General features: G+C 43.5%; 1 protein-coding gene across 8 annotated transcripts in view; it reads left to right on the top strand.

The window, feature by feature from the left end:
• Positions 1-24,903, top strand: part of NHSL1 (NHS like 1) — a 179,712-nt gene that overhangs the window by 67,824 nt on the left and 86,985 nt on the right. For 2 of the 8 annotated variants that reach the window (XM_040058452.2, XM_040058449.2), the window contains exon 1: positions 6,107-6,786. The exons of 5 other annotated variants lie outside the window; for them this stretch is intronic. In XM_040058452.2, the coding sequence (XP_039914386.1) occupies positions 6,582-6,786 (205 nt within the window). In that variant the 5' untranslated portion in view covers positions 6,107-6,581. Of the gene's footprint in view, positions 1-6,106; positions 6,787-20,783; positions 20,861-24,903 lie in introns of those variants that run through there. One more of the 8 variants, XM_040058456.2, reaches the window with a different exon arrangement.

Genomic DNA, 24,903 nt, shown 5'->3' with positions numbered 1-24,903 from the left:
AGTAAAGTAGTAGGAGAGACTAAACTGATCTTACAGTTTAGATTAAAGCAGCGCAAGTTGAATTTATAAACTCGTGTACATTGCAGTGTTCCAGAGCAAAGATGAGTACCTGTGGATACAGGATACTACAAAAGCACACAGCTTTTCTAGGAGGTTGGAGTTGCCCTGGAGACACGGGGTGGTTTCATTCCGAGCATCCTTCGTGCGGGCTGTGCTTGGAGCGGGTGCGTGCTGCTGAAGTGAGGGTCAGGGCAGTGTGGCAGGGGAGTGCCGAGGTGCTGAATGCTGCTGGAGCACCTCTCCAGTTTCTCTCCCAGACTCTGTTAGTGACTTCCCATGTTGATCAGAACTGCTGTTGACAACTCCTGGTGCTTCAGCGAACAGATGAGTGCCTGGGGGCGAAAAAAACCGCAATCTTCTCTTCGGACAGAAAACTTTGTCTGCAAAAATTCCATACTTAGATAGTTAATCTTCCCGGTCCATCAGCACTTGGGATGTGTTGGCTAACAACTGTGAGCAGACTACTTCCCTGGCCAAGCCTCAGCTTTGGAAGAGAGGTGAGCCTATGGTTAGGGGAGTTTAAAAATCATTTTGTGTTATGAAAGCAAGAGCCTCACAACCTAGGAGAACGTGTGTAGGAATCGAGGCGGTGAGTACAGTTAGAGGAAGCTTTCAGCAGAGCTGTCTTAATTAGTGAGTTGTCGTGCCCGAATGAAAACCCACTAAAATCGTTAATTACGCTTCAAGCAGAGATAATAACAGCTTGCTACAGGCACACTGCTGGAAGAGTCACTACCGTGTGTCACCGTAACCGTGTCGCTGCTGCAGTCCCTCGGGCGGTGGGAGCGCGGATCCCGGCTGGATTCCCCGGCTGGATTCCCCGGCTGGATTCCCCGGCTGGATTCCCGCTGGATCCCGGCTGGATTCCCGCTGGATCCCGGCTGGATTCCCCGGCTGGATTCCCGCTGGATTCCGGCTGGATCCCGGCTGGATTCCCCGGCTGGATCCCTGCTGCCACCTGCCGGCACGCTCTGCCCGCCTCCGGCCGGGCTCGCTCCCGCTCCCTGCCCTGGGCTGCGCCGCTGGTCGGGAGGGCTGCCCGTGAAGTACCCAAACATTTGCACATTGCCCGAAGTCACCGAAGCCCTGTTACTCGTCCCCTTACGTGGTACGGCAGCATCAAACCTCACGAAGGAAAAGGTGGTCCGTGTGTAGGCGAGGCTGAAACTTAACGCCGTTGAAGCCCTTTCCTCGTGTATCCCTCAGAATATCAGAATCATTTAAGCTGGAGAGGAGCCCTGAGATCATTGAGTTCAACTGTTAGCCCACGTCCACCACTGAACCATGTCCCCAGGCGTCACACCCACAGGTCTTTTAAATGCCTCAAGGATATCGATCACACTCCTACCTAGCAAAGCTCAGTACTTGAAACTGCTCCTGCCGTCAGTAATTGCCCTGCTCCTTCCACACTTGAAAGCGCATATACTATGAAATTTGGGGTTCGCATCGGTTCTGGAATTATGCTGATGAAGAAAGCCAAAACTTGTGAATGCCTTTGTACACAGTTGAAGCAGGTGGGTGTCTATGTGCAGTTAACTTGCCTGTTCTTTTGGCATCAAAGTATTTTAGAGAAAAACAGGTTTGGTTTTTCAGTAATTCTAGCGTTGGTTCTGCCCCTCTTACAAATATCTTTTTGGCTAACAACCGGCTTGTCCTCTTCGTGTTCCTTGCTCGATTTCTCTCTCTCTCCGTCATTATCCTACATACAGCTGATGTTGAGGGGAGAACCAGCTCCAGGTTAGCCTAGCATTTTATAGAAACTGTACCCCCTGTTTTTACAGAATTTCCCAGTCAAAGCAAGTGCAGCTGTTGAATCAGAGAAAACATTGCGCTGATGCATAAGTCCTTCTGGGACACAGAAGCTGAAAGGAGGAAGAGAGGCTGGTGGCAGGTGCATCATACAGACCTGTCCAAAAGCTGGTTTTTCCTCTGTAGGATAAAATAGCTGTCTGCGGTCTGATTTTTTTTCTTTTTCCTTGAGGACCTAATAAAGTTGGAAATGTGGATGGGCTGCCTGGAGGCAGTCCTACAGTATAAAACTCCCTCCTCCTTTAGATTTGGTATGGTATATTTTTAAATTGAAGAAAAAAAAAAATCAAAAGGGTAAAAACGTAAAGGAAGTTTTTCTTTATAATTAGGGCATTTAAAGCCTCTGTAAGGGTTGTGATAGAAACAATTAAGAGGCATTGCTTTTGTATGAGACAGGGCCTATTTAAGTAGGTCGAAAGGCTGGTAGCCAGGAGACCTACTTTCTTTTCTTAGCTGTGCTGCTTATCCCTTCTGTGATCTTGGGCAAGTAACTTCATTTTTGTTCCTTTATTTCTTTACTATTTTTTCCCCCTCACAGGTCCATTCACGCTGGGAGGGAAAGAGTTTCTCGTTTATGTGCCCTGCACATAAAAAGGGACACAACCTTAACTGGAAGTTTGAGGCCCTCTTATACCAAAATGTTTTCTGTGGCTGCTTTGCTGTAAATAATCACGCAGGAATATGGATTACTTTGTGGGTTTGCTACGTGAGCATTTCATAGGGTACCTGTAAAAGAACAGCCATGGTTTCAAAACTGACTGAAATTCCCACACATCTGCCTGGAGATGATGAGTGCACTGGGGAAGTGACCATATGTAGCAGATCTGGTGTTGGGGCAGTTTCTGGGATGGAGGGGTTCTCAGGGCTGCTGGAGCACCCCTCTCCTCTCTCTGGTTGCAGCGAGAGCTTCCTAAGGGACTGGACATGACTTCAGGGAAGGTGTTTTCAATGAGCTTTTGCCGGTGCTTAATCCAAATGGCTTTATGACTGGCTGATGATGAGTTGTTACCACCTGAAGGAAAACACCCAGGAAGTCTGAGAGAGAGGTGTCTTCTCAGCTGTGGGAGCATGAGCTATCCCAGCAAGCTGTAATTGTGCATCATCCATGTTACTTGTCTCGTTGAGTCATGATAAATGAGAGACTAGGAAATGTAGGAGTTAAATTCACCCGTGGATTGTGCCAAAAGCAAAAAACAGAGCCTGTCTGCAGCGTTTTGGGGGTTTTGTCTATCTGCTTTTCTGATTTTTTACACTGACCCAAAAGCTTTTCTGAGAAATCTTTTTTTTTTTTTTTTCTTTTTTTCTTTTTTTCTTTTTTTCTTTTTTTTTTCCTGCCCTTAGGACACTGGCTGTAACCATGTACGTGTGTTTGCTTAACAACTTTTAGATAATTCTTAGACGATCAGGTTGTGATACATGGTAAAAATCCTGACGGTATGTGAGACTATGCTTATTTGGTCTTGTTCACCTCTAAAAATAAATAAATAATGAAGGGCAGGGGATGAAACCAGTTTAGTTTTCTGCTTCCAGCCTTGTGCTGCTTCTTCTGTGATTCCTTCATGTTCTTTTACTGAGATGGATTTGTATTAAAAAAAATGTAGCAAAAATAATGTCTTAATCTTTATATACATAACTTGAAAAATATGAAGCCTATAAACTTGTATGATGTCTTCATAAAGGAGAAAATAGGTTGGAAAATCAGCTTAGCTTATTAGAAGTGTACCCTGTTTGTTTTAGATGGCTTTCTAGAGTGTTTTACATAAATTTAAGCCTCTACAGTGTTTCAGATGCTAAAATTTCCAACTCCGTGGACTTGTATTCGGCTAGTGATTAAAGAATGGCTTAACTTGCAACAGTTGCTCAACATGTATTGTTTTTCAAATGGTAATTGCTGTTTTCTCATGATCTTGGGAAATTTATTTTTGATCCACATGGATAATGATGTATGCTGATATTAAGCTTGTCACCTAGAAATAAGAAGCATCCTGTGGTAGTGACAGTGTTGAAGTGTATAGCAGTGGATCTTTTCCTGCAGTGAAATCGAATGATACCAAACTCTGAGCAAAGCAGTGAACGACTCTGTTTACAGTAACAGTGGAAATGTTATGGTCAGTCCCGGTGCTTCTGCCCTTGCATCACTAAGCTGTGACTCAGCGCCGTGTTAAAAAGGGAGAGGTACAGACAGGTCAGGAAAATTCCTGAAATTAAATTGCTGCCTAGACTCTGGGCACGCCTCTGGGATTTACCCTGGCATTTTGGGTTAACCTGAAAGGGTTTCCTTCTTGTTGGTTCCTCTGATCTTCCGTTTCTAAGTAGTACAGTGGAGAGGAGATGACTGTGATTCGGCAGTTCCTACCAGGGTTTTTATACATCTGCCTCTGTATAATTTAGCCAGTAATAGCTGTGGTAGTTTACAGCTGTCTTTACTTTTCAGTACTGGCAATTCCAAATGTTTGCTCTTTGTCAAAAGAACTGTTAACTTTAGGCATGGTCTTTGATTTTTTGATTTTTTATATTAAATCCTGCCTGTACGTGAGCTGCTCCAAAATGGGTACTTCAGTGCTTGGGTCTCTAGGGGCATCTCACTCCACATTCTCAAGTCTTCTTGTAAGCAAAAGGAAGAAAAACAAAGGGAACTTCCCAACCCTACACAGGTCTCTTGTCTCATCAGGGATGGGGAGTGGTGTCTGTTAACAAAGACAAAAACCTCCGAACTAGAAGGACTTGATGACACAGTGAGAAAAGCGAATGTTAGCAGTGCGTTAGCTCCCACTGCCACTCCCTTAGCACACTCTCAGCGTGCACCCCCTACAGCCCCCTCCCTCCACAACCCCACTACAGCACCCCTGACTTTGGGAAGTAGTGGGAGACCTGTGTATGTACATATGCATTACCTCGTTGGAGTGAGGTCAATTTAAATGCAGCCTATTAAATTATTTACAGAAGACAGTTGGCCAACCCATTGTGCTGTGTTAGTGGGAGCCAAAGGTCACTTTGGTGTGCCTGGTTGATTCATAGGGTAATCTGATACAGTACTTAGCTTTTTGCCTCCCAGTCAGTGGGTTAAACCTTATCCTCTTATTATGAGTCAGAGAGCCATAAGTTTCTGAAAAAGCCAGAGCCTTTGTTTTTAATGGTTTTGAAGAGGCTGTGCAGCAGAATCCAGAGGGCTGCGGTAGCATCTGCCAGGGGGTTGGGGCGCGTTCTGCAATAGTGTAAATCTGACTGGAAGCTTGGGAGCTGGAACACTGCACCCTCGTTTTCTTACGATCCTTGTCCTTTTGATAACATCATCTGCAGCCGTTAGGCTGTTAGGACATTAATGTTTGTTCTTCAGATAAAGGGTATGTTTTTGTGTTCTTTTTCTCCCCTCCGGATTCCTCGTTATCACCATCTCCTTGAGGATTCACTGAGCTGATCTTACTGGCCTGGCTATCACCCACATTCAAGTCTAATTTCTTTTTGCTGCAAGATAGAAACTTGTGGGGGTTTTTTGGTCAATTTTTATCTTGGTGACCAGTTCCATCAAAACCCATGAATATTGGGGTGCCTTGGTCTAAGCAATTCCCGTCTGCTTTAAAATGCTCCCTTTGCCTCTCCATCTTGCAGGCTTATTCCCTCCTGGGAGCAGCATTGGTGTTGGCATGCAGGGCAAGCCCTGCAGCTTCCACTAGTGCGTGGCTTTTTAAAACTTCCACACTGTGGAGTGCTTTTCCTAGCTGCTAGTTTGAAGAGAAGGCAGCAGAATGTAACAGCTGGGAGGGAAACCTGTTTTATGAGCTGTAGTGACCCCAGTGAGAGCCTCATCGCTAAATATCTGCTCAGATTCTGTTTATTTCTGTGCACTTTTACTTAGTTTCTTTTCAAATGTACCACCACTACAGGGGCACGAATGTTTTTAGCACATTGTTCACGATGCTTTTGGTGTGGAAAAGCTCCAGGATTTTATTTTCCCCCTCTCCAAGTCCGCAGAGGTGCACAAGTGCTTTCCTATTTCTGCACGCAGGGTTCAGAAGTTTGTGCCGCCACTGAGCTGGCTGAGGAAAGGAGGAGTTTTGCTTTTAGGAGAGCGAGCCTATCATATTTCACTCTAATCCTAAGCGATAGCCACGCAGTCGGTTTTATTGTTAGAAGCGCCTTCCTGGAGCTGCTTCACCAGGCTTTTCCCTAAGGGAGAGCAGGGAAGCCACAATGGGACGGCACAAGTGTAGTGCCTTTACTGTCCCTCGTGAGCTGAGCCATGCCAGGGCGTGATCTCTGCCTGCTCTTCCCTCCTCGTGGGCTGCTTTTGATGAGCCAGAAGAGAGGACTGAATTGCCTGCACGCTCCTGGGCAGCGATGCCAGGGCGAAGAGTGGAGCTACAGTTTTTGCTGTTGAGCGGAGAATGGGGAAAACACTTGCCTCAGTGCTCTCCTCTGCTCAGCGCTTGCATGCTCCGCTGAGCTGCTGCAAGGTGCCACTTTCTGCTGCTTTTCTCCCCTTTGTTTTCTTTGGCAGCTCCCGAAGTGCTGTATCAAAACAGCTTCAGGGAGCAGCGCTGGCACAGCCGCCTACCTCCATACTGGTGCTGGTTTAAGGGCAGCGAGAAGAAACCTGGACTGAAGTCGGATTGAGTTTGTTTAGCCTCCCACGAAAGCCGCTGAGCAAGGGGACGGGAACAATTTCAGAGAGGTCTCTTTGGAACCGACGCCAGTGGCTGGCTTGAAAGAAAATGAAAAAGGAGTGTGTTTCGAGATCTTTGAAACTCAAACAAAAACCAGGCTCCCTCTCGCGTGCTGTCAGCTGGATCAATTTCTCGTCCTTGTCAAGGCAGACAAAGAGGTTGTTCCGCAGCGATGGGGAACTCTCCTCCATGTGCGTGCAGCAGGTAGACGAGGATGACGAGAACTGGACCTACCGGAGGCAGCAGAGAAAAGGTGACTTGCTTTCTCTTTAACCCTTTGCGATTGCTGCTGAAGTGTCCGCCCTGCTCCGTGCTGCTCCGTCCAGCTGCTCGGGTCCCACCGGGGCCAGGAGCCGCACGTGGGGGAGGAGGAGGCGGCAGAAGGCAGCACAAAAGCTGAGGTGCAGCACTGCCTTGCCAAGTTTTTTGGGGGGGGTTAAAACTGTGAAAGCTTATGGTGATTATCAGGAAAAACCTTTAATTTCCTGTCTGGGTGCAGATTGTGTGGGATCTAGGTAAGTTTCGTTTACGGTTCTTGTAGTCGGTAGTCATTGGTGCCAGAGTCTTTGGGCAGGTGCTGCAAGAATCTCTCTTCAAAATGTGGAACCAAAAGCCATTTAAGGCTCCACTTCTGAATGGCAGGGTGGCTTTTCCTGGATGGCTGCCTCATGGCCCTGCTGGGAAAAAATTAAATGTATTTTGTTTTATGAGGGCAGACTGAAAAGAGGTCCCAGATGCAAAATAAGAGATGATGAGAAAGTGATGGAATTGCTCCACAGAGAGCAGAACATCTAGGATATGAGATAAGCAGCTCTGATTGAACCCTTGAAATGTTCAGACCTGGAATATATTTTATATGAGACCTCTAAAAAGTACCTTTATTTTTTGTGTTCTGTTTTTGAATGAAATTTGTCAGGTCACTAAATAACCAATTGCTTCATATTTGCCATAAATCAAAACAAATTTCAGAAGTTTGCTCTTGTAAGTTGGTGAGCTCCAGCTGCCAGTAGCTGGCTGGCAGGCAGCGGGGGCTGTGTGCACGCAAGGTTGAAAATACTCAGTAAAGTGAGTGATTCGGTTGTAACTTCTCTAATGCTGCCAGAGCAGTAGTTTGTTAATAGAAAGTGTAAGGTTGACTCAGTTGTGCTGTAAGGTCACTTTTGTAAGAGCAGGCAGTCTCTCCAAGGGCATTTGATCTTCAAAGGGCCTTTTATTTCTTTGCATTTCTGGGAGCAGTTAATAGCTATTTGACCAGAATTTCACTTCCGTGTCAAAACAGATTGTAGCTTTAGTAAATGGTTTGTACGCAGGAACACTAACACAGGATGTATATGCTTGTGCTTTGCTCCCTGCACGCTAGGACACAACTTTAATCTGTGCTTTGAAGGTTGCTTTTTAGCCTGCTTCACTGCTGAAAAACTTCTAAAAAGGGAGTTTGCATTTGCAACCAGTAATTTTTACTTTTGACTGTTGGTATATTGATATTGTACAGTGATGCCAGATTAGCTTCTAACGCCTGTGGGATGGGATTTTGCACGGATCAGAAGAACTATCGAGCCCTGCTGCTGGATTCTCTGTAACTTGCCTTCCTTAGCCTGTGCTCACGCCGCAGGGCAGAGATGGGAAAGGAAGCTTTACTGATGGATTAATGGTGTATTAATTTTTCCTGAGTGATTTACATAAAGAACCCATTGTACAGGCTGGAGGGGGAGGGCAGAATTCCTCCTGTAATTGGGCAGCAAGCTATGAAAGCCTCCCTGCCTGCCTATAGAGGAGATGACAATATGTAATTTCTGAAGGGAAGGTGTGGGGAGGTGTAGATTATGCAGGGCTTATTTCCTCCTTGCAGGGAACAATTTGACTCAACTTATAAAATCTGCCTGGATCATAAATCTAACTGTGCATTTCTGTCTGGCCAGGATCCTCTGCCAGAATGACAGGGATTGTCAGGGCTGAAGGGAGTGTGGGGTTATATATTTGGGCAGGAGAAACTTGTCACAGCTGCATGTCTTTTACCCTGGGCTGTAAGTCAGGCTTGCACGGTGTTGGAAGAGTGTGAGAATCCATACCTGGCAGTGGTCGTCTTAGGTTTGTGTTCAGAGGCAAAATGTGTGTGATGAATGGCCACCTGTGTTCTCAAATTAATTTACTCTACAGCTCTGTTGCGTTACTGCTTGCCAGCCTTTGTAAAACTGAGGGCTCAAAACAGTATTGTCTTTGGTGCTCAAATTAACCGTATCACTAAATTATCATGAACTAGAAGGAAATGGACTGCACAGCAGTCATAGCAAGTGTTACATAGAAAACCAGACTATTTTAAGCTAGACAAAATTTTAATAGTTTTTCAGCTATCAGAATAGTTTTCCCTCCAGTTCTTGCTCAGGTAAAATCGTAAAAAAGTCTGACAAATCACAGGCTCTCCTGTGTAAAGCCAGAAGTGTTAATAGCAGAAGCTGGAAATGAAGGAATTGCTCTTTCTGAGCTGTTTCTCTTCCCGTCTTTTTAAACCTCCCCTTTTGCCGCTCCGTCGCTCCTCCCGGCTCGGGTTGCGTTCCCACGAGGCCGCTGGGTGACAGGCGCAAGGCAGCGTGTGTTGCGTGGTATTCACCAGCGAAGTGGCGAATCTGCCTGGGCTGCAAACAGGAGCTTGCACACGGCAGCGAGCACAGGGGTTGGTTGGATTTGTCGGTTTGAAATGAGCAAGAAGGACAAAAGAAAAAAGGTAACTGCGAACCTGGGGCACACCCTGATGTCCTGTGTGGCTGATCCCTGCATAATCAGGGGCTGCCGCTGCTTTCTTCTTTTTAAAATGTACACAGTAGTGCAGAGTGTTTTGGAGCTGGTGGCACCAATCAGACTTCACGTCTGATAAAAATAAAAGCTCTTAGTAGAAGAGATGGTAAAAATTGAGAGAAAAATAAAGGTTTGTTTTTTGAAGCATTTCTTGCTCAGCCCTCTTCCTCCTCAGTCAGCTGGAGGCCCTCAGAAATGAGGGCACGCTGTAACTCATGTTTCTTCTTCTTCAATCAGACTTTTTAGTTTAGACGTTTTACTTTCTGGGGTAGCACGTATTTTCAGACTGAAGCTCAGAGCATTTTTTTCCTTTAAAAACCACTTTATTGGAAAAAAGACTGAGAGTAGTATTCTTTGAGACGAAAGTGCTTGGGTGCGTTGCAAAGGGTTTCTGATGGGTAGAAGAATGGGACAGTGGTTCGTGTGTGCCTGTGCTGTTTATCACAAGTACGACACAGCGAGTAACTTTGAATAGAGGTAACACATGAGTTAGTTCATGGCACAGGCTTCACCATATTTACTTTAATTCAAAAAGGAAATGAGTCACATGGCGGCATTAGAACATCCCAACTGAGCTTTTCTGGCCAGGTGCTGCAGAAGCACAACTAGCAGTCAGGTCTGGCCACAAGTGACAATGCATCAGAAGAAGTTTTCCAAGCTCTTCCCCAGCTCCTGTCCTGTTTATTGCTCTGATGTTTTACCCACTCCCTCCATTTCACTTGGATGCTTTCCAGTTTTTCTGCATCATGAAAGTTAAAAGTCTTGGCTGCTTTTTACTGCAGGTTATATTACCTGGAAAGCTTGTTTAGAGTCATTAGAGAAGCCTTGTTTCTCAGGTAACTGCTGTGTTTTAATGACTGATCAAACCCAGTTGAGAAGGTGGCAGCCACTGGCTTTCTGCTGTTTGCTGGCCAAGTCTCAGTCTTTAATACCGAAGTGTGTGAAAGGTCCATTTTTCTCCTTGCAAAACCAGTCTAAATGTGAAAATTTGTTTTAATGCTCAAAGTAATTTAAATTCATAAATAACTCCTGAGCCTGTCATGTCCTTGCAGTGTGTCTGATGGAGGCAATCCTAACATCCTGATGACAACTCTGACCAAAGCTGTCAGTTAACTTCCTAATGACTTGACGTCTGAGAACATCACACTTATCAAGGGGTCAGATTTCCATAAACTGAACAATTACTGAATTGTCACAATAGCAGCATTGCTGCTGCCTTACTATGCTGGTAAAAATGGTGCCTTTAGTTATGCCTGTACTACCTGTGGTTGACTAAATGTGCATCAGGTAAGTTTAGTACTATCACATGAGGTGTTCTCCACTTTCCAGAGGCACGCTTGAGACTCAAGGCTTTTTGGTTTTTTAAGCTTTTATTTTCAGTGTTTCCTATAGAAACTTAGGGTAGATATAGGCAACTCTGGTCTCACCTAACTGCAGCACCAGAGAATCACCCCAGTCTTTAGTCCAAATAATTTTTAAATTCTAGGTTTTTAAGTTGTGAATACAGTTTACAAGGGGGTTTCAGGAACAGACAAGTAATCACATTTTTTTAGTAATGAGATGTAAGAGTTAAATATTAAGTTTCCATGAGCAAGATTACCAAATCCAGACTTCTTGTTGCTATTCCAATGTAAAATCATTTTATTGGGCTTTTTTTTTCCTATATGTTTTTGCACAAGATCTTGTGTTCAAAGAGGGAAAAAGTCATATCTGTTACTACATAGATAAAGGTCCATAAACCCAAAGGGAGCTGTTAGCATTTGTAGAAGCCATAACATGTGATGGATTGTAGTGTTGGGGCGTGTGTGTCTGTGAAAAGGATTCTTGAAGCTTTGGGCAAGTCTATAAATAATCATTTATGGAAACCTCAAAAAGCATTTATGTAGAGACTGGAATAAGTCCAAAACAAATACTATATGCTTTATATACCTTTTTGTGAAAAGCTTCTTTTTTGTTGTTGGGTTTGTGGGTTTTGTTTGGTTTTGTATGTTTTCTGGGTTTTGTTTGTTTGTTTGTTTTAAAATAAATTAATGTTTATTTCGTAAGTATAAGCATACATATGCAAAACTGAATTTTAAAAGAAATTAGAGATTTGATACAAAAGCCAATTTTCTGCCTTCTACTACATGTTGTAGCTTCTGTGTGCAAAGATAAAATTGGATATAGTTCTATACATTTGTAACAATTGGTCAAGTTTATATCCAATTTTTGTGGTTGACTGTTGGATGTGCTTTTATGGAAGCACAGCTGGGAGCAGAGGTACTAATTCAGCTATTGATCTATGTACTGTTTGTCTTAGCGTATTTTTATCATGGCACAGCAGAGGGTTCTGTAAAACTTTAATGATTATACAGTGGAAAACAAAAGTTTTCAGGCTGGTAAAACTGCTGGGAACAGTCACAAGTCCTGTATTTAACTATAACCTAAAGTACCAACTTCAGTTATAAATAAAGACAAATTTAATCAAAACTTTGCTGCCTTTCCTATGTTTTCTGGCAAATATTGCCACAGATGGGAATCTGAAAATGGCTTTGCTAAGCAAAAATTTGTAACCTACAGAAAAAGTTTGAGTAAGAAGTGTTGGTATCACAGAATCATTTGTTTAAACCCACATGTCTACTTCTGCTTTATCAAAAAAACATGGATCCAGACACCATGGTTATTTATTCTATAAAAACCTTGCCAAATTCTAATTCTTTGCTATTTTGAAAGTGCAAATAGCTTTTATTTTATAAACAATAACTTTTTTTTATCTGATCGAAAGTGTTCCAGGTAAAAATAGAAAAAAAAAAATCTATAATCTTATAAACTTGCTGCAGTCTTTCCTTTTTTCCCAGCTGCTATCCCAGCATGTCTGTGGCTCTCCAGGAAACAGTGACTGGAGAGCAGCAGTCAGTGCTAAAGGACATTTCCCGGCAGATTTTTTTAATGAAGAGTTGTAGCTGGTTTCGCTGTCTACTCCGAGCCATAACTAATGTAAGTTAACTGTGTTGAAGAGTCTTAATCTCTCAGGGGGTTGTGGAATGTTTTTTGTTAGGATGGAGGAGCTGAAGGGAAGAACAGGCTTGTGTGGTGTTGCTGAATCCCTGTGTCAGAGCCATGTCTCAGGAGTGTGTTTTTCTTAGGCAGAGGGGGAGTTAACCCCTGGTGGTTGATCCCAGCTCCTTCTGGGCAGCTCTGTGCTGCTGTCAGGTGAGCCCCTGACTGTCTTTGCCTTCAGCAGGACACCTTGAATTTCGGGTGCAGAGTAACTCCAGCAGGAGTTCTCTTGGCTGGTTGCATTGGGGAAGACCACAGTGGTGGGAAACAGAATAAATTGAGTAGCACCTGACTTAACCTCGTGTTTCCAGAGTTACAGGAACACTGCAACCCAGTTTGTCTCACAGTTCCTGTGCTGTTTGGATTAGCAGGGTCGCCGGGGCAGCACTCATGTGCTTGCTTCTTTTCAGCCATGAAGAAACACACAAGGTGCTGTGGTTTTCCTTCTGAGAGTGTACTCCTTGGAAAGGTTTCCAGTTTTACTTCGTGATGTATAAACTTCTCTATACTTCTTTATGCTTTATACATTTTGTCTTGCTCCCAGAGTACCCTCTAATGTCCAGCCTATCCTTACACTGAAAACTTGGGGCAAATGTTTCCCCCTCACTAGGGGTCAAAACTGATGTCTCCTGACCTTCATATTTTACTCTCAAGTAGCTATATTTTATAAAGCAGACCGGATGATTCCCAGTGATTGGATGTGCTGTTTGAGCTGAAACAACGTGCTGTATGTGCTTTCCCATGCACTGCTCATGGAGTAATGGAGTACATGAAAAATTCTGTTTCTGTGCAGTTGTTAGCCAAATGTTTCATGAATTGTCCTCTAAAACTGAGGGGACCTTTGTCTTCAGCATGGTCATAGCTCACCATTCTGGCAGAACATTGCAAATATAACAACTTCTTGTATTTCCTCCAATCTGTTACAAATGGAAAGAAACTGAAGCTGAAGGTTAAGAATGTGTCTAAATAACTAAAGTTGATGAATTCTGAAAGAGAGTATTTAGCTTCTATTATAGTATTTGGAACAATTAATTAGGGTGGACTTGATAGTTTGTGATTTAAACTGTGAAATAAATTTTCTTCTTTCAGCTGCAGAACTTCAATAAAAATAAATTTAACACTAGGTTTGCCATCCACCTCATTTGTTGGGGGTTGGCTTGAGTGTTTGTTTATTTTTGCTTATATTTGTCTATTAATATTACTTATCTACCAGCCTCTTCCATTTGTAAGTGGAAACCTCTGTGTATGTTTTGGTTGCTTCTTTTTTTTTTTTTTTTTTTTTTTTTTTTTTTTTTTTTTTTGTGGTGGTGGTGGTGGTGGTGGTGGTGTTGGGTTTGGATGTTTGGTGGGTTTTGTTTTGTTTTTGGTTTTTTTGATGTGGGGGGTTTTGTTTGTTTGTTTGTTTTGGTGTTTTGTTTTGTTTCCTGGAGAATTGAAGTGTAAATACTTTTACAAGTTGAATCTGTAGCTTCAGATTCAAAGTAAAATGAAAGTCTGAGCTGAAGTAGGTAAAATATAAAGCCTAGGTGCTTTTGATACCTAAGCAAGTTGTATTTTCAGCATGTGAGTGTGTATGTTGGACACTTAAGGCACATTTTCCATCCCAAAGGAAGGTAATTAATATCCACACCCTCTGCTCCTTCTAGGGCTTCCCTTACATACGGCATGACGCCTTCTGCCTGGCACTTTATCTCCCTGAAGCAGATAGGTTCCCTGCTCGTTGAGTCGCGGTGAACTTGCAGTGTTTGGAAGGCAATTACAGGCTGTGAATTAGGTGCTTTGCAACTGGTGCATCCCTCACTCACCCATTCACTCCAAAATAAGAGATCTGAGAAGCACATAGGTTTTCATATAAAGGTGCTCAGAAGTTGTCGGATCAAACGCCTAAGCAGAGGGAGTGCCAGGGCTGCCTTCTGCTTGAGAGTAGCACGTGGGGATGTTGAATAGAAGTAATCCCTGGTCACACTTTCTCCAAGGTAACACGGGTCCACAGTAACAGTGCACCAGTGACATTGTGGATATTGGAGGGGACGGAGGAGGTGTCTGCCCACACCTCTTCTCACTTCTTGCTTGAACTGGGGGCTATATCCATGCATCATGGTACAAGAAGCTGTGCTTGCCAGTTAGCAGGTCAGGTTTGATAGGAGCAGTTCTTGGAGCGAGGCACAGCTTTGCCTCCTGTCTGCTTTGGAGGGGCACCTGCCCTCCATGCACTCTGCCTGGCTTTGTGCAGCATGTCCCCATCAGTCACGTCCTTTCAGACCTGCTCCTGTCACCTGTTGCCTCTTTCCTTTCGCTTGTTTGCATGTCTGAATTTTATTGTTTTTTCTTCCCCGTCGCTTTGTTTTGCATATGCAGGTGTTTGCTCCCTAATGCAGTTGGGATGCTCACAGTTTATGTATTAGGCTTAATGCTCTGCATCACACTCTCGAAGGCACCTTGCGAATGACTGCATTAATTAAAGAGGGACCTTTGGAAGAAACAGGCTCTTAATTTTGATTCTGTCATTCATGTCTAATTTTAATGTCTGAAATAGGGACAGAGAAACTAATGAATAGTGGAGGCTGTTGCCTTTAGGAACTGAAAATTGTTTGTACTTGCTTGTAATTTCCATGGAGTCTTTTGTATCTTTTTCTCTCTTGTAATCCAGACTGCCAAAGAGGTGATGAGTAAGGGTGACTGATTACAGCCGACTGTACGCTTGCTTATACAGAAACTCTCGTCCAGGAGTTACTAACTCAGTTTTATTAACCTTGAGTAATGCATGCAATGCCATATATGGTAAATATGGCATTTTTATTTCAGAATGAAATGAGGTATTGTGACATGCAGTGCCAGAATCAGGTATTAAATCCTGTGTTTGACTTGTACCCAGCATGACCTGGTTTTGCAAAGGGGGAAGATGCCGCGCATTCAGCACCACGCCTCCTTTCCCACCGGGGTGCTGGCTGGCTCTGACAGTGGAGCTGTCAATAGTAAGGGGACTGCAGCTTTTCCACGGTCTCTGTCAGATTGTCATTCAGCTGGGACTGTGAGGAAGGCAGCAAAGCTATTAAATTAATCAGGTCAAATAAGGAATAACCCATTTTGTTCTGGCTGCTCTGTGCTGACACTTCTCACACGCCAGAATCTCAGTGGAGAAGCAGCTGTGTTTCTGCCCCAGGAACAGTGGCGGAAAACCCCTCGGGGCTGCCTCAGGTTTGTAGCAAGGAAGGAATCAGGACAGGTGGGAATGCAGAAATAGTTCCCATTGCACTATTCCTGTGAAGCTGTAACAACCTACAAATGGCTCTGTCACCCTGCCCTAGCAGGGGTACTGATAAGAATGCTGGCTCGATTTGCTGCCCAAGGCCGGCTCATTCGAAAGTGCCAATTCTTGTAATTCTTTGTCAAGGACTTGAGTGTATTTTGGCCCATAGCTTTAAATCAGAAGAGAGCGACTTTAGAGTGCTGCTGGTTTTACCTCAATCTTTCAGCGAACTATCTCTTGTTACACAAGCTTAGGATGGTGTGAATGAAGTCAGCTCCCCATGTAGTACGGGTGGTGTGTCTGCACACAGACACCTTAGGGCAGAAGAGAAACTCATTTTTCTCTATGCTGCTTTGTGTTGGTCTGGCATTTGTTTCAGGCTTGGAGAGTGTTTTTTTGATAAAAGACCATTTCTCTGTTTGGTTACGTGCTGTAATTGTGCGTATTTCAGGAAACAACCTGTTCTTTTCTCCTCACCCTTGTAGGATGGTGCAGCTGTCTTTGGATGCCAGGATGATAGCGGGGGAATTCATGTGTTCTTCGTGCTGCTTGTGGTTTTGGTATTCCTGATTACCCGAAGGTGGCCTCAGAGCATTCCCCAGTGGCTTCTTGTTACCAGCGTTAGTGAAACACTGCTATCAATCTGAGGGAACAAGTCCTTGCCAACCTGTGGCAATTTTCTGCAGCAGTGCACAGATGAATGGGTAAATGAAAGTGCCCGCAAGGGGCATTTTTGTTTTGTTTTAATAGTAAACATTGTCAATAAAGCCCTGTTGCATCCGTTAATCAAAGCTAATTTGGCACACAACCCTTGCAAAACAATGGATTTTTTTTTTTTTTAATTGAGAAAGACGTTTTTTAGCAGCAGATTGAAATTTCTGGATTGCCTGTTGTTTTCCCAGGCTTTTTCTTCTGAATTTCTGCTCTAGCCTTTCTTTAAATTTAGGACCATCAGCCTCTGTTACCACATAATTAGTGTTCTACTGGTCACGTGTTAAGGCTCTGTGCACTCTGGTCCTACCCGAACAACCAGGAATGCCCTCTTTGTTCAAATTCTGTGGCAAAGAAATTCCTGAATGAATTTGGAGAAGTTGGTTACAGATTCCTTTCTTGACCTACAGCAGCTCTTTAAAAGATTTTGCCCTTTCTGTGGCCTTTGTCTGAAGAGTAAGGCAAACAAAAGATAAGGCGAACTAATTCATTACTTCATTGTGTTTGTTTTCTTCCTCACTTAAAGCAGAAGGCAGGCCATTCCGAAAACCATTTATTTTATTAATTTTAAGGCCAAGCACTTTGTGTCTGCACCTGCAAACACTGCTGGGTTTATTACAGAAGAACTTTTTGTTTGCAATAATCAGAAACCACAACAGGATTTCACAAATGCTGTCTGCAGTATCTAACTGAAAACTCCAGCAGTATAGCTGTAGCCAGGGTAGGAATGAAAATAAAGGTTTTTCAGTGAGAATCATCTTTTGATGAAAAAAAGACACATAGATAAAGCATTTTACTTTGGCTCCTGAGTTTACATCGGATCAAAGTGAAACTGTGTCCTTTGTTCAAGTAAAAGGTCATTGTTTTAGATCTAATTCTCTAGGAAAACAATTTCAAATAATGTTAGAGGTTTTATTGGAAAAAAAGGTTGTTCTAATTGCGGACATACATTTTTTTCCCCCAAGTGTTTATATTGGTTCTGTTCATTCCTGCTCCTTTAAGGGTATGAAAAACTCCATTTTATCTTCTACGTTTGACAGTTTGGAAAATTCTGTTTCTCATGACAGTCTTGAAGGGTGGGACAAGGCCCTGTAGCTGCAAATCTGGAGTGTGAGAGTAGCTCTATACTAGTTGTTTCACTGATAATTTTAGAAAGATCCATTCATCACAAGTCACCTGCCTGCATGGCTTTTTGCAGGACAGAATACATCTTTTTAGCTCCTGCTGTGGTGAATATTTAGCAATTTGAGTTATTTTGAGTTACCGCTTTAAAGGACATTCTTTCTCCTGTTCATTTGAGTAAGTTACTTGTTTCATTATGTTTGCTGTGACTTTCCCCAAAGGATTTTCTTGATCTTAAATAATTTTTGAAATATTTCTTTCCTTCCTCACTGTATGAGGAAGTTCCACCCTCAGTCCTCAAGTAGAATAGGTAATATAATGTGTGCTATCTACTACGAGAGATAATAGCAAAATATTTTTCTCCTGCTCTGGACTTGTAAGAATATTTGGTTTTAATTATCAAAACAATGGTTAGTATCTTTTTTTTTTTTCAGTGCTTGGTTTTTGAGCCAGTGCTGACTCTAAAGACATGCTGGGGCTGACCTAACCTCTCTTTATCTTCTGACTCTTATCACCAGCTGGGAGCACAGAGCCTGATAGGTTCTGGGTCTGGCTTTCCTTAGTGCTTGAGCTGCCTGCAGACTAGATGGTGTGGCTTGTGTCAACCCTCAAATTGAAAATTTTATTTTTACTCCAGCTGTTTTCTTTGGATAACTTTTCAGGGTGGTCATTTGTTTGTCTGTTTGTTTGTTTGGGTTTTTTTCTTTTGTTCTGTTGCTTTTGGTTTTGTGTTATGCACAGCTTGAAAGGCAAACATAAGAAGAATTCAGGCTTTAGAAAAATTATAGTTGGCACCCATCCAGGGTATCAGAAATTGACGTCTCCAAGGATTGCTTTGGTCCTAAAAGGGAGCAGGGCTTAATTAGATGTTCTATCAGCCCTGCTAGCTGGCAGTCATACTGGGATACACCTTAGTGTGCAGCAACACGAGAAGTGGGGAAGAAAGAGCCTAAACCCTCATCATGGCTGTTGGAAGATATTTCCATATTATTTCCACAGAGTTTGTCCAGGTTTGATGGGGAAATTTGATTCCCTAGAGTCACAGACTGCAAAATAACATGCAGGCTGTAGGAGAACTATTTTCCTGTTGGGAATTAGATGCTGCAAATGGCCAGGCAAGAGAAGAGCTGGGGCAAGGAGCTGCCAGCTTCTTATATGGTAATGTCCACTACCTTTGAGGCAGTCAGGGGGATATCAGACCTCCTTGGTTTTGCTGCTGTAAAGCTGCACATGTGTCCTTGGATCACTCATAGTCCTGACACACTAAAAAAAAAAAAAAAATAGATGCTGAACTGCTTTAGGCCTGTCTGGGGGTAGGTAATTCTGCCCTCTACCAAAATATGTGAATTTTTCTTACATTTATTGTTTTAAGCATTCCCTTTTCCCCAGTAGACATGAGAAAAGTGGGGATCCCTTTCACACTTCTTTGCTCTACTCCAGGTGAGGGTGGGAAGGGAAGCTGGTGAACAGGACAGAGTGTATCCCCTGAGGATTCTATAGTTCCTCAAGGGCCCAAACCTTCCTAAAGGATTATGTGCCACAGGTGTGACAGCCCAGAGCAAATCAGACTTTTCAGAAATTGTCTCTAAGCTGTGTCTGGTTTTTCAGACACTATTATTGTTTCATAGTTGGCTTCCTCTTCCTTGTTTTATTGACACAGTTTGCCCATGTGCAGAACAGACTGCTGGTTGGTTGTGGTGTTGAGGTTTTTTTTGTTTGTTTGTTTGTTTTTTTGTTTTGTTTTGGGTTTTTTTTTTGTTTGTTTTGTTTTGTTTTGTTTTTTACTTGTGTTTGTGATTTGCCTAGAATATGCTGTGTCCTTTCTTAGTCCCCAGTGGAGTGTTGGCAGCTGCTCTCAGTCCCCGGTGATTATCACTGATGTGCTTCTTACTTCCCCTTCCAGGTAATTAATGAGTGGATTTAACAAGATTGGACCTTAAAATCCCTCTGGTATCCAAGTAACCTTCCTCCAGCTACAATATGTCTTTGTTTATTTTGCCTCCATAAACTGTTTATTCCCAGAGCTCTGAAAAGTTACGGTAGGAAAGAGCACGTGCATGCCTGGAGCACCAGAAAATGGAATTAAGGGGAAAGGGCCCCTTTGCTTCTCAGAGCGTAAGGAAATCTTGATATTAGTCTGTACCCTTTCTAGCAGGTTTTGAAAGAGAAAAGGCAGGCTAAGCTATATAAACGTTCCTTTTTGATTTCGAGTTATTCCAGTGTAATGTCTCCATTTTTCTGCCACCACAGCCTGCTCAGAGTCCACTCTAAAGTGAAGTAACTTTTCTTACATGAGGACAGGTACTTGAAATGCTATTCTTTACTATCAAAACCCAGCTAATGGTACTCAGCATCTCATTAATACTGCTTCGTCTGAGGTCTGAATTGCTGCTCTCAGGGTGTCTGGGCCAGGGTTTTTCCTGGAGCTCCACCTAAAGATAACATGTGTTTGCATGTGTTCTTTATTTTCATTTGGCTTTACATGGAGGATTTTAGGACTCCTGCTTTTGGAGACAATTGCAATTCTTGTTTGTTCAGCAAGATAGGCTACCCTGACCCTTACCTTGTTACCTGGTTCTTGTATTTCTTTGCTGTACAAGGCCAAGCCCTATAAAAGTTAGTCAACACTACACAGCTTCATTTAGGCCCAAATACCATGGCTAAGCACAGTGCTGGTGGCAGCTCTTTGTGACCCTTATAAAATAAAATGCTTACAACGTTGTGTCCTTCTATTACTGAAGGTCTCCTCTGCAGAAGCAGGGAATAATGTAAGAAGTCTTTTTAGCCACAACATTTCTGGTGCTGAGCAGAGGAATCACAGAATGGCTTGGGCTGGAAAGGGGCTTTAGAGACCATGCAGTTCCAACCCCCCTGCTCCGGCCAGAAGTATCTTCCAGTAGACCAGGTTGCTCAAAGCCCCACCAGCCTTTGCCTTTGAACACTTCCAGAGGTGGGGCGTCCATCCACCAGCAGTCTTGAAGCACACAGGCATATACAGTATTACAAAAATAAACATCTTCTCCAGCTTGACTCTTCAGATACACTTAGAAGATTTTGGATTGTATTTATAGAAGTGGAAAACTGCTCAGAGCTCTTTCTGGAGAGAGACCAGGCGCGGGGGGGAGGATCACAAAGAGCAGAGTCGGTAATTTATAAGGAACAGGCGAGCTGGACGGCAGTGACTTCCTTCCCTGGCGCTGGCCTGGATGCCCACGAGCTGCAGGAGGGCAGTGCCAAATGCGGATAGAGGATCCGGGCTGACCCTCCCCGGGCGCTGCGGCCCGTCCCGTGAGTGGCCGCGCTCCTTCCCCCGCGTTCCCCCGCGGGCCGGGCGGGCGGTGCGGGAGGAGGGAGGGAGGCCCGGCCCCGCCTCGCCGCTGCCCGCCGGGCCGCAGGATGTTCTGCCTGAAAGGTGAGGGAGCTGCGCGGGAGGGGAGCGGGGCCGCTCGGCCCGGGGGCCAGCGCGTGGATTTGCGGCTCCTTTTGGCGCAGCCGATCCCATCGGTGCCCGCGATCCTGCGGGAAGGTGCCGCGCAGCCCGGCAGACAAAAGGCTGGCGCGGTGCGAGGGCAGGAGCGCGGCCGCAGCGGGAGCCGCCGCAAGGCTCCCTGTGTGGAGCGGCGCTACTGGTGACACGGCACCGGAGGCGGATTTGCCTTCGTTTGGTTTTTCCCCCGTACGGGGGAGATGTCAGGGACACCCGGAGAAGAGCAGAGAGGTAGTTGGTCGTGCTGTGTTACTGCAGGTGCTTGATAGAAAGAAACTCTGCTGCTCTGCTGGGCGATGCTTCTCCGGTTCAGGGATGGTGCACATCGTCGGAACAACAAGAGTTTTTACATCCAATGAGATAGTCTTATTTTATCTTTTTAATTGAACTTCTAAAGCGCGTGGTTCTGAAACTAAAAGATTAGGGAAAGCTTACTGGGTTTGTTTCACGCCCATATTTCTGTTTTTATTAAAAATAGATATTGCTGCTGCTTTCCTTACTGAAGTAAGGTGAAAGCTGATACCGGAGGGCCGATGTAAGGAAGGGTTTAGGAGTTTTTATAAAAAAAAACCAAAACAATTTCCCTGGGAAAGAATAACAATTACATTAATTACTTAAGTGCTTATCAGTGCTTGCTCAGAGTGTTTTTCTATGCTAGTTAGGGACATGGTTTATGGTGGACTTGGCAGTGCTGAGTTAGTAGTTGGATTCCATGATCTGAGAGGTCTTTTCCAAACTAAATGGTTCTATAATTCTAATTGATTACTTTAATTCTACTACTGGCTTCTATTTATGCAAAGTTCCCACTAAAGGATCTTGGTAAAACCATAAATTTAAAATGAGAATAAAAATAGTTATTTTCTTGCAAATTTCAGCGATCCTAGGGGAAACTTTACGAATTGCACAGCACAGTTTGCTATGCAGAGTTTTATCTGAAATGAAATTGCTTTTTGTGCAAAAAACCTTCACAGTTTAAAATTTTTAACTCCCCAGCAAGAGGTTTTCAATTCACAACAATTCAGCAGATCACTGGATTTACAAAGCAATTAAAGATGAAACTTTTTGCTGTGGCATTAATGTTATAGGACTGAAATTGTTTGAATGAAGAGTATAATAGGTGAAAGGTTTTCAGGCCTGTTGAGGTCGCCAAAAAACCTGAGACTTCTGTAATCTCGATCACCTGGCTGAAAATGATCCAAGGAGTGAAGTTTTCAGAGATTGTCCTATGTGCAACAGCTGAGCTTGGACAGAAGGAAAATACTTTTGCCTTGTGTAATTAAATGTAATTGCGCTAGATTTTTTCTTTTAAATCCTAGGTTAAATCCTAGGTAGGAAAAGACTTTTCAACATTTTCAGGTTTTATTTGTGAATAAGTTTCTAGTTCCAAGGTTCAAAAGCCCATCTAAGGGCTTCTCTTAAAAGCAGTGAAGGTACTGGATAGTTGTGCTGCAGAGCAGTCTGTCTTGGTGTGTGTTGATTCTTGCCTCTTTGCATGCGCTCTGTCACTGTGCTTTACTCTGTTTTCATAGCTTGGAGTAGACTCCTCCTTAACCTTCCAGAGCAGGAGCTACTGTGTATTGCATTATTAAGCACTGAAAATTGTGATCCTTAAATAATCGGCTGGAATGTTACTACCGATAGCCTCAACATGCAAAGGAGAAATGTTGTGGCAGACCCATCCTTTTTACCGGCTCGATGGTAGCCTGCGTAGGGAGGTCACTTAAACAGCATGCCTTTCAGGTGCTGCTGGCTTGTTTGGGCTCTGGGGGCTCAGGGAGATGCAATGTGGTTGTTCAGGCACTGCCCTGGCTGCCAGCTCCCAATGTTCTCTCAGTCTGCTTTGTCAAGCACGCTCAGTCTGATCAATAAATCCCAGGTCTGAGTCAGTGTAGTCTGTGAGCATGGGTGATGAAATCCCCCCACTCTAAACCACCACGAGCTCTAGCGGTCTGCTGCCTCTATTTCTTTCCTTTTTGCAGCGGAGGATAGGTGCTCTGTCTCTGCCCGCGCGTGGCAGGTGACCCGGTGTCTCCTGCTCGCAGGGCGGCTCGCACACGGCGCCGGTCTGTGGGCAGCTCTCAGCTCTTCAGCACAGCCTTCAGGTGCCCCCATCTCCTGATACGTACATTGGAGTTTGGCCTGAGCTGGGCACCTGCAGCAGAGGCAGTCTGGGTGCTAGGTATTGACCTTTGGGACTGAAGGAGTACAGATGGAATATTTAAATAAATTTCCCCGGTAAAGAATTAATTCCTTGAAATGTCATGAGCTGTTTATTGGCAGGTGGTGAAAAATGAGCTCACGTTTCTGTGATACTTGCCTGGACTTCCTCTTTCCTTCATAGCTTTTGTAAAGGGAGAGAAAAAGTGCCAAGAAATGCTGTAAAGTAGGCAAGTTTGCTTTCTGCTTTGCCTGCACTTGGGCAGTATTTTCCATCCTTGCTTGTCTTACAGCTGCACGTTTGAGAGGGAAGTCTTTTATACTAATAATAGCAAGAAGTTACGATAGAAGCTATCCATGAAGAATCTCAGGCATGTGCCGCTTGTTCTGTAGAGAAGAGTTCCATACTAGAAATGCAGATTTCTTTTCTTTTTTTTTTTTTTTGTAAAAGATCACAGGGCTGCTCACCAGTTGTCTCATGTGTTGTGTGTATGTAAGGACATTCCTTGGATTCCTTTCTTGGCAATTTTCTCGTGAAATAGCCAATGTTTGAAATCAGAAACAGATTTTCTCTGTCTTTAAATAAATGTGTTTTCTAAGTTGACCTAGACAAGACAAAAATTTGTACTAGTTGTTTTCTTTTTTCTTTCTGTTTAAAGTTTTACTTTTTTTGTCTGTATAACACCATGACAAAATGAGGAAGGAGACTTAAAATAATCTAAATGTCTGAATGAAGGAATCTATCAAAGTGAAGATTCCTGACAGAATTAAATGAGTTATTTTAAGCCTAGATTGATCTAGTGGCATTTCTTCCTCTGTTTTTATTTCAGGGGTTTTTTATTTCTGTTTCAGTTATGCATAATCACAATGGGATCCATTCTTTTTGTAGTTGTTTTTTATATAATATACATTATTTTGTTAGGGTGAGTAACTTTGAGGACACTTACTATCTGCAGTTCTTCGAGGAATAAAAGCAGTTTGGACACAGAGTAAGTATAGACTGACATTTAAGTATCAAGCAAATGACTATAAGTTAAAAAAACCCCTACTCCTCAATTTTTAGTTACACCTGTGTGAACCTTGGACGTGCCAGGTTGGCTCTGTCAGCCCCACCACTGAGAGCTCTGCCAGATACGTTCTTGGGGGGGGGAGGATCAGTTTCTACTTAACTGCTAGCAAGATTTTAATGTTTAAAACTGCATAAAGTTTGAAGGTTTTATTCATTAAATGCCAGCTTTATTAATTCTCACTGAAGGAAGGAGAGGAATGGAGATGGGGAAGGATATGTCCATGGCTGAGTGTGGATAACAGCATCTGGTATAAGACTAGCCTTTTTCTGTCAGGTGACAGTGAACGGGAATGGCTTCTTACTGCCTGGAAGTATGCAATGAAATTGAACATAACAAAAGGAAGATTATAGGTCTGTATAATAACATTCTTGCTGAAGTTAGTCCATGCTCAGAAATACTGAATATATACTTCTGCTTTTAAGTATCATTCAAATCCTTCACCAAGGGTACAGTCCTATTGTCTGATGTAGTTCAACACCACCAAAACCCTAGATTCATTTACAGTCTAAATGCATTGGAAGAGGGCAGTGTATATAAAAACAGAGTGAATTTTCAGAGGTAGTGGGATTCCTGGGTGGTAGAGCTGTAGCTGTGCCTTGTGGTGCCTACCCTGCTTGTTTCTTGGCTCTGTTTGTAGCAGAGATGGAAACCCCAGGGAGTGTTACTGCCATGCTGACCCACTGCGGGAGAGTACTGGAGTAGCCCAAATCTTGCTTTTACAATTCAGAGGTTGCTTGTAAA

The sequence above is a fragment of the Hirundo rustica genome, chromosome 3 (assembly GCF_015227805.2).
Source record: "Hirundo rustica isolate bHirRus1 chromosome 3, bHirRus1.pri.v3, whole genome shotgun sequence".
Classification (NCBI taxonomy): domain Eukaryota; kingdom Metazoa; phylum Chordata; class Aves; order Passeriformes; family Hirundinidae; genus Hirundo; species Hirundo rustica.
This window is presented reverse-complemented; position numbering and strand designations above follow the sequence as displayed.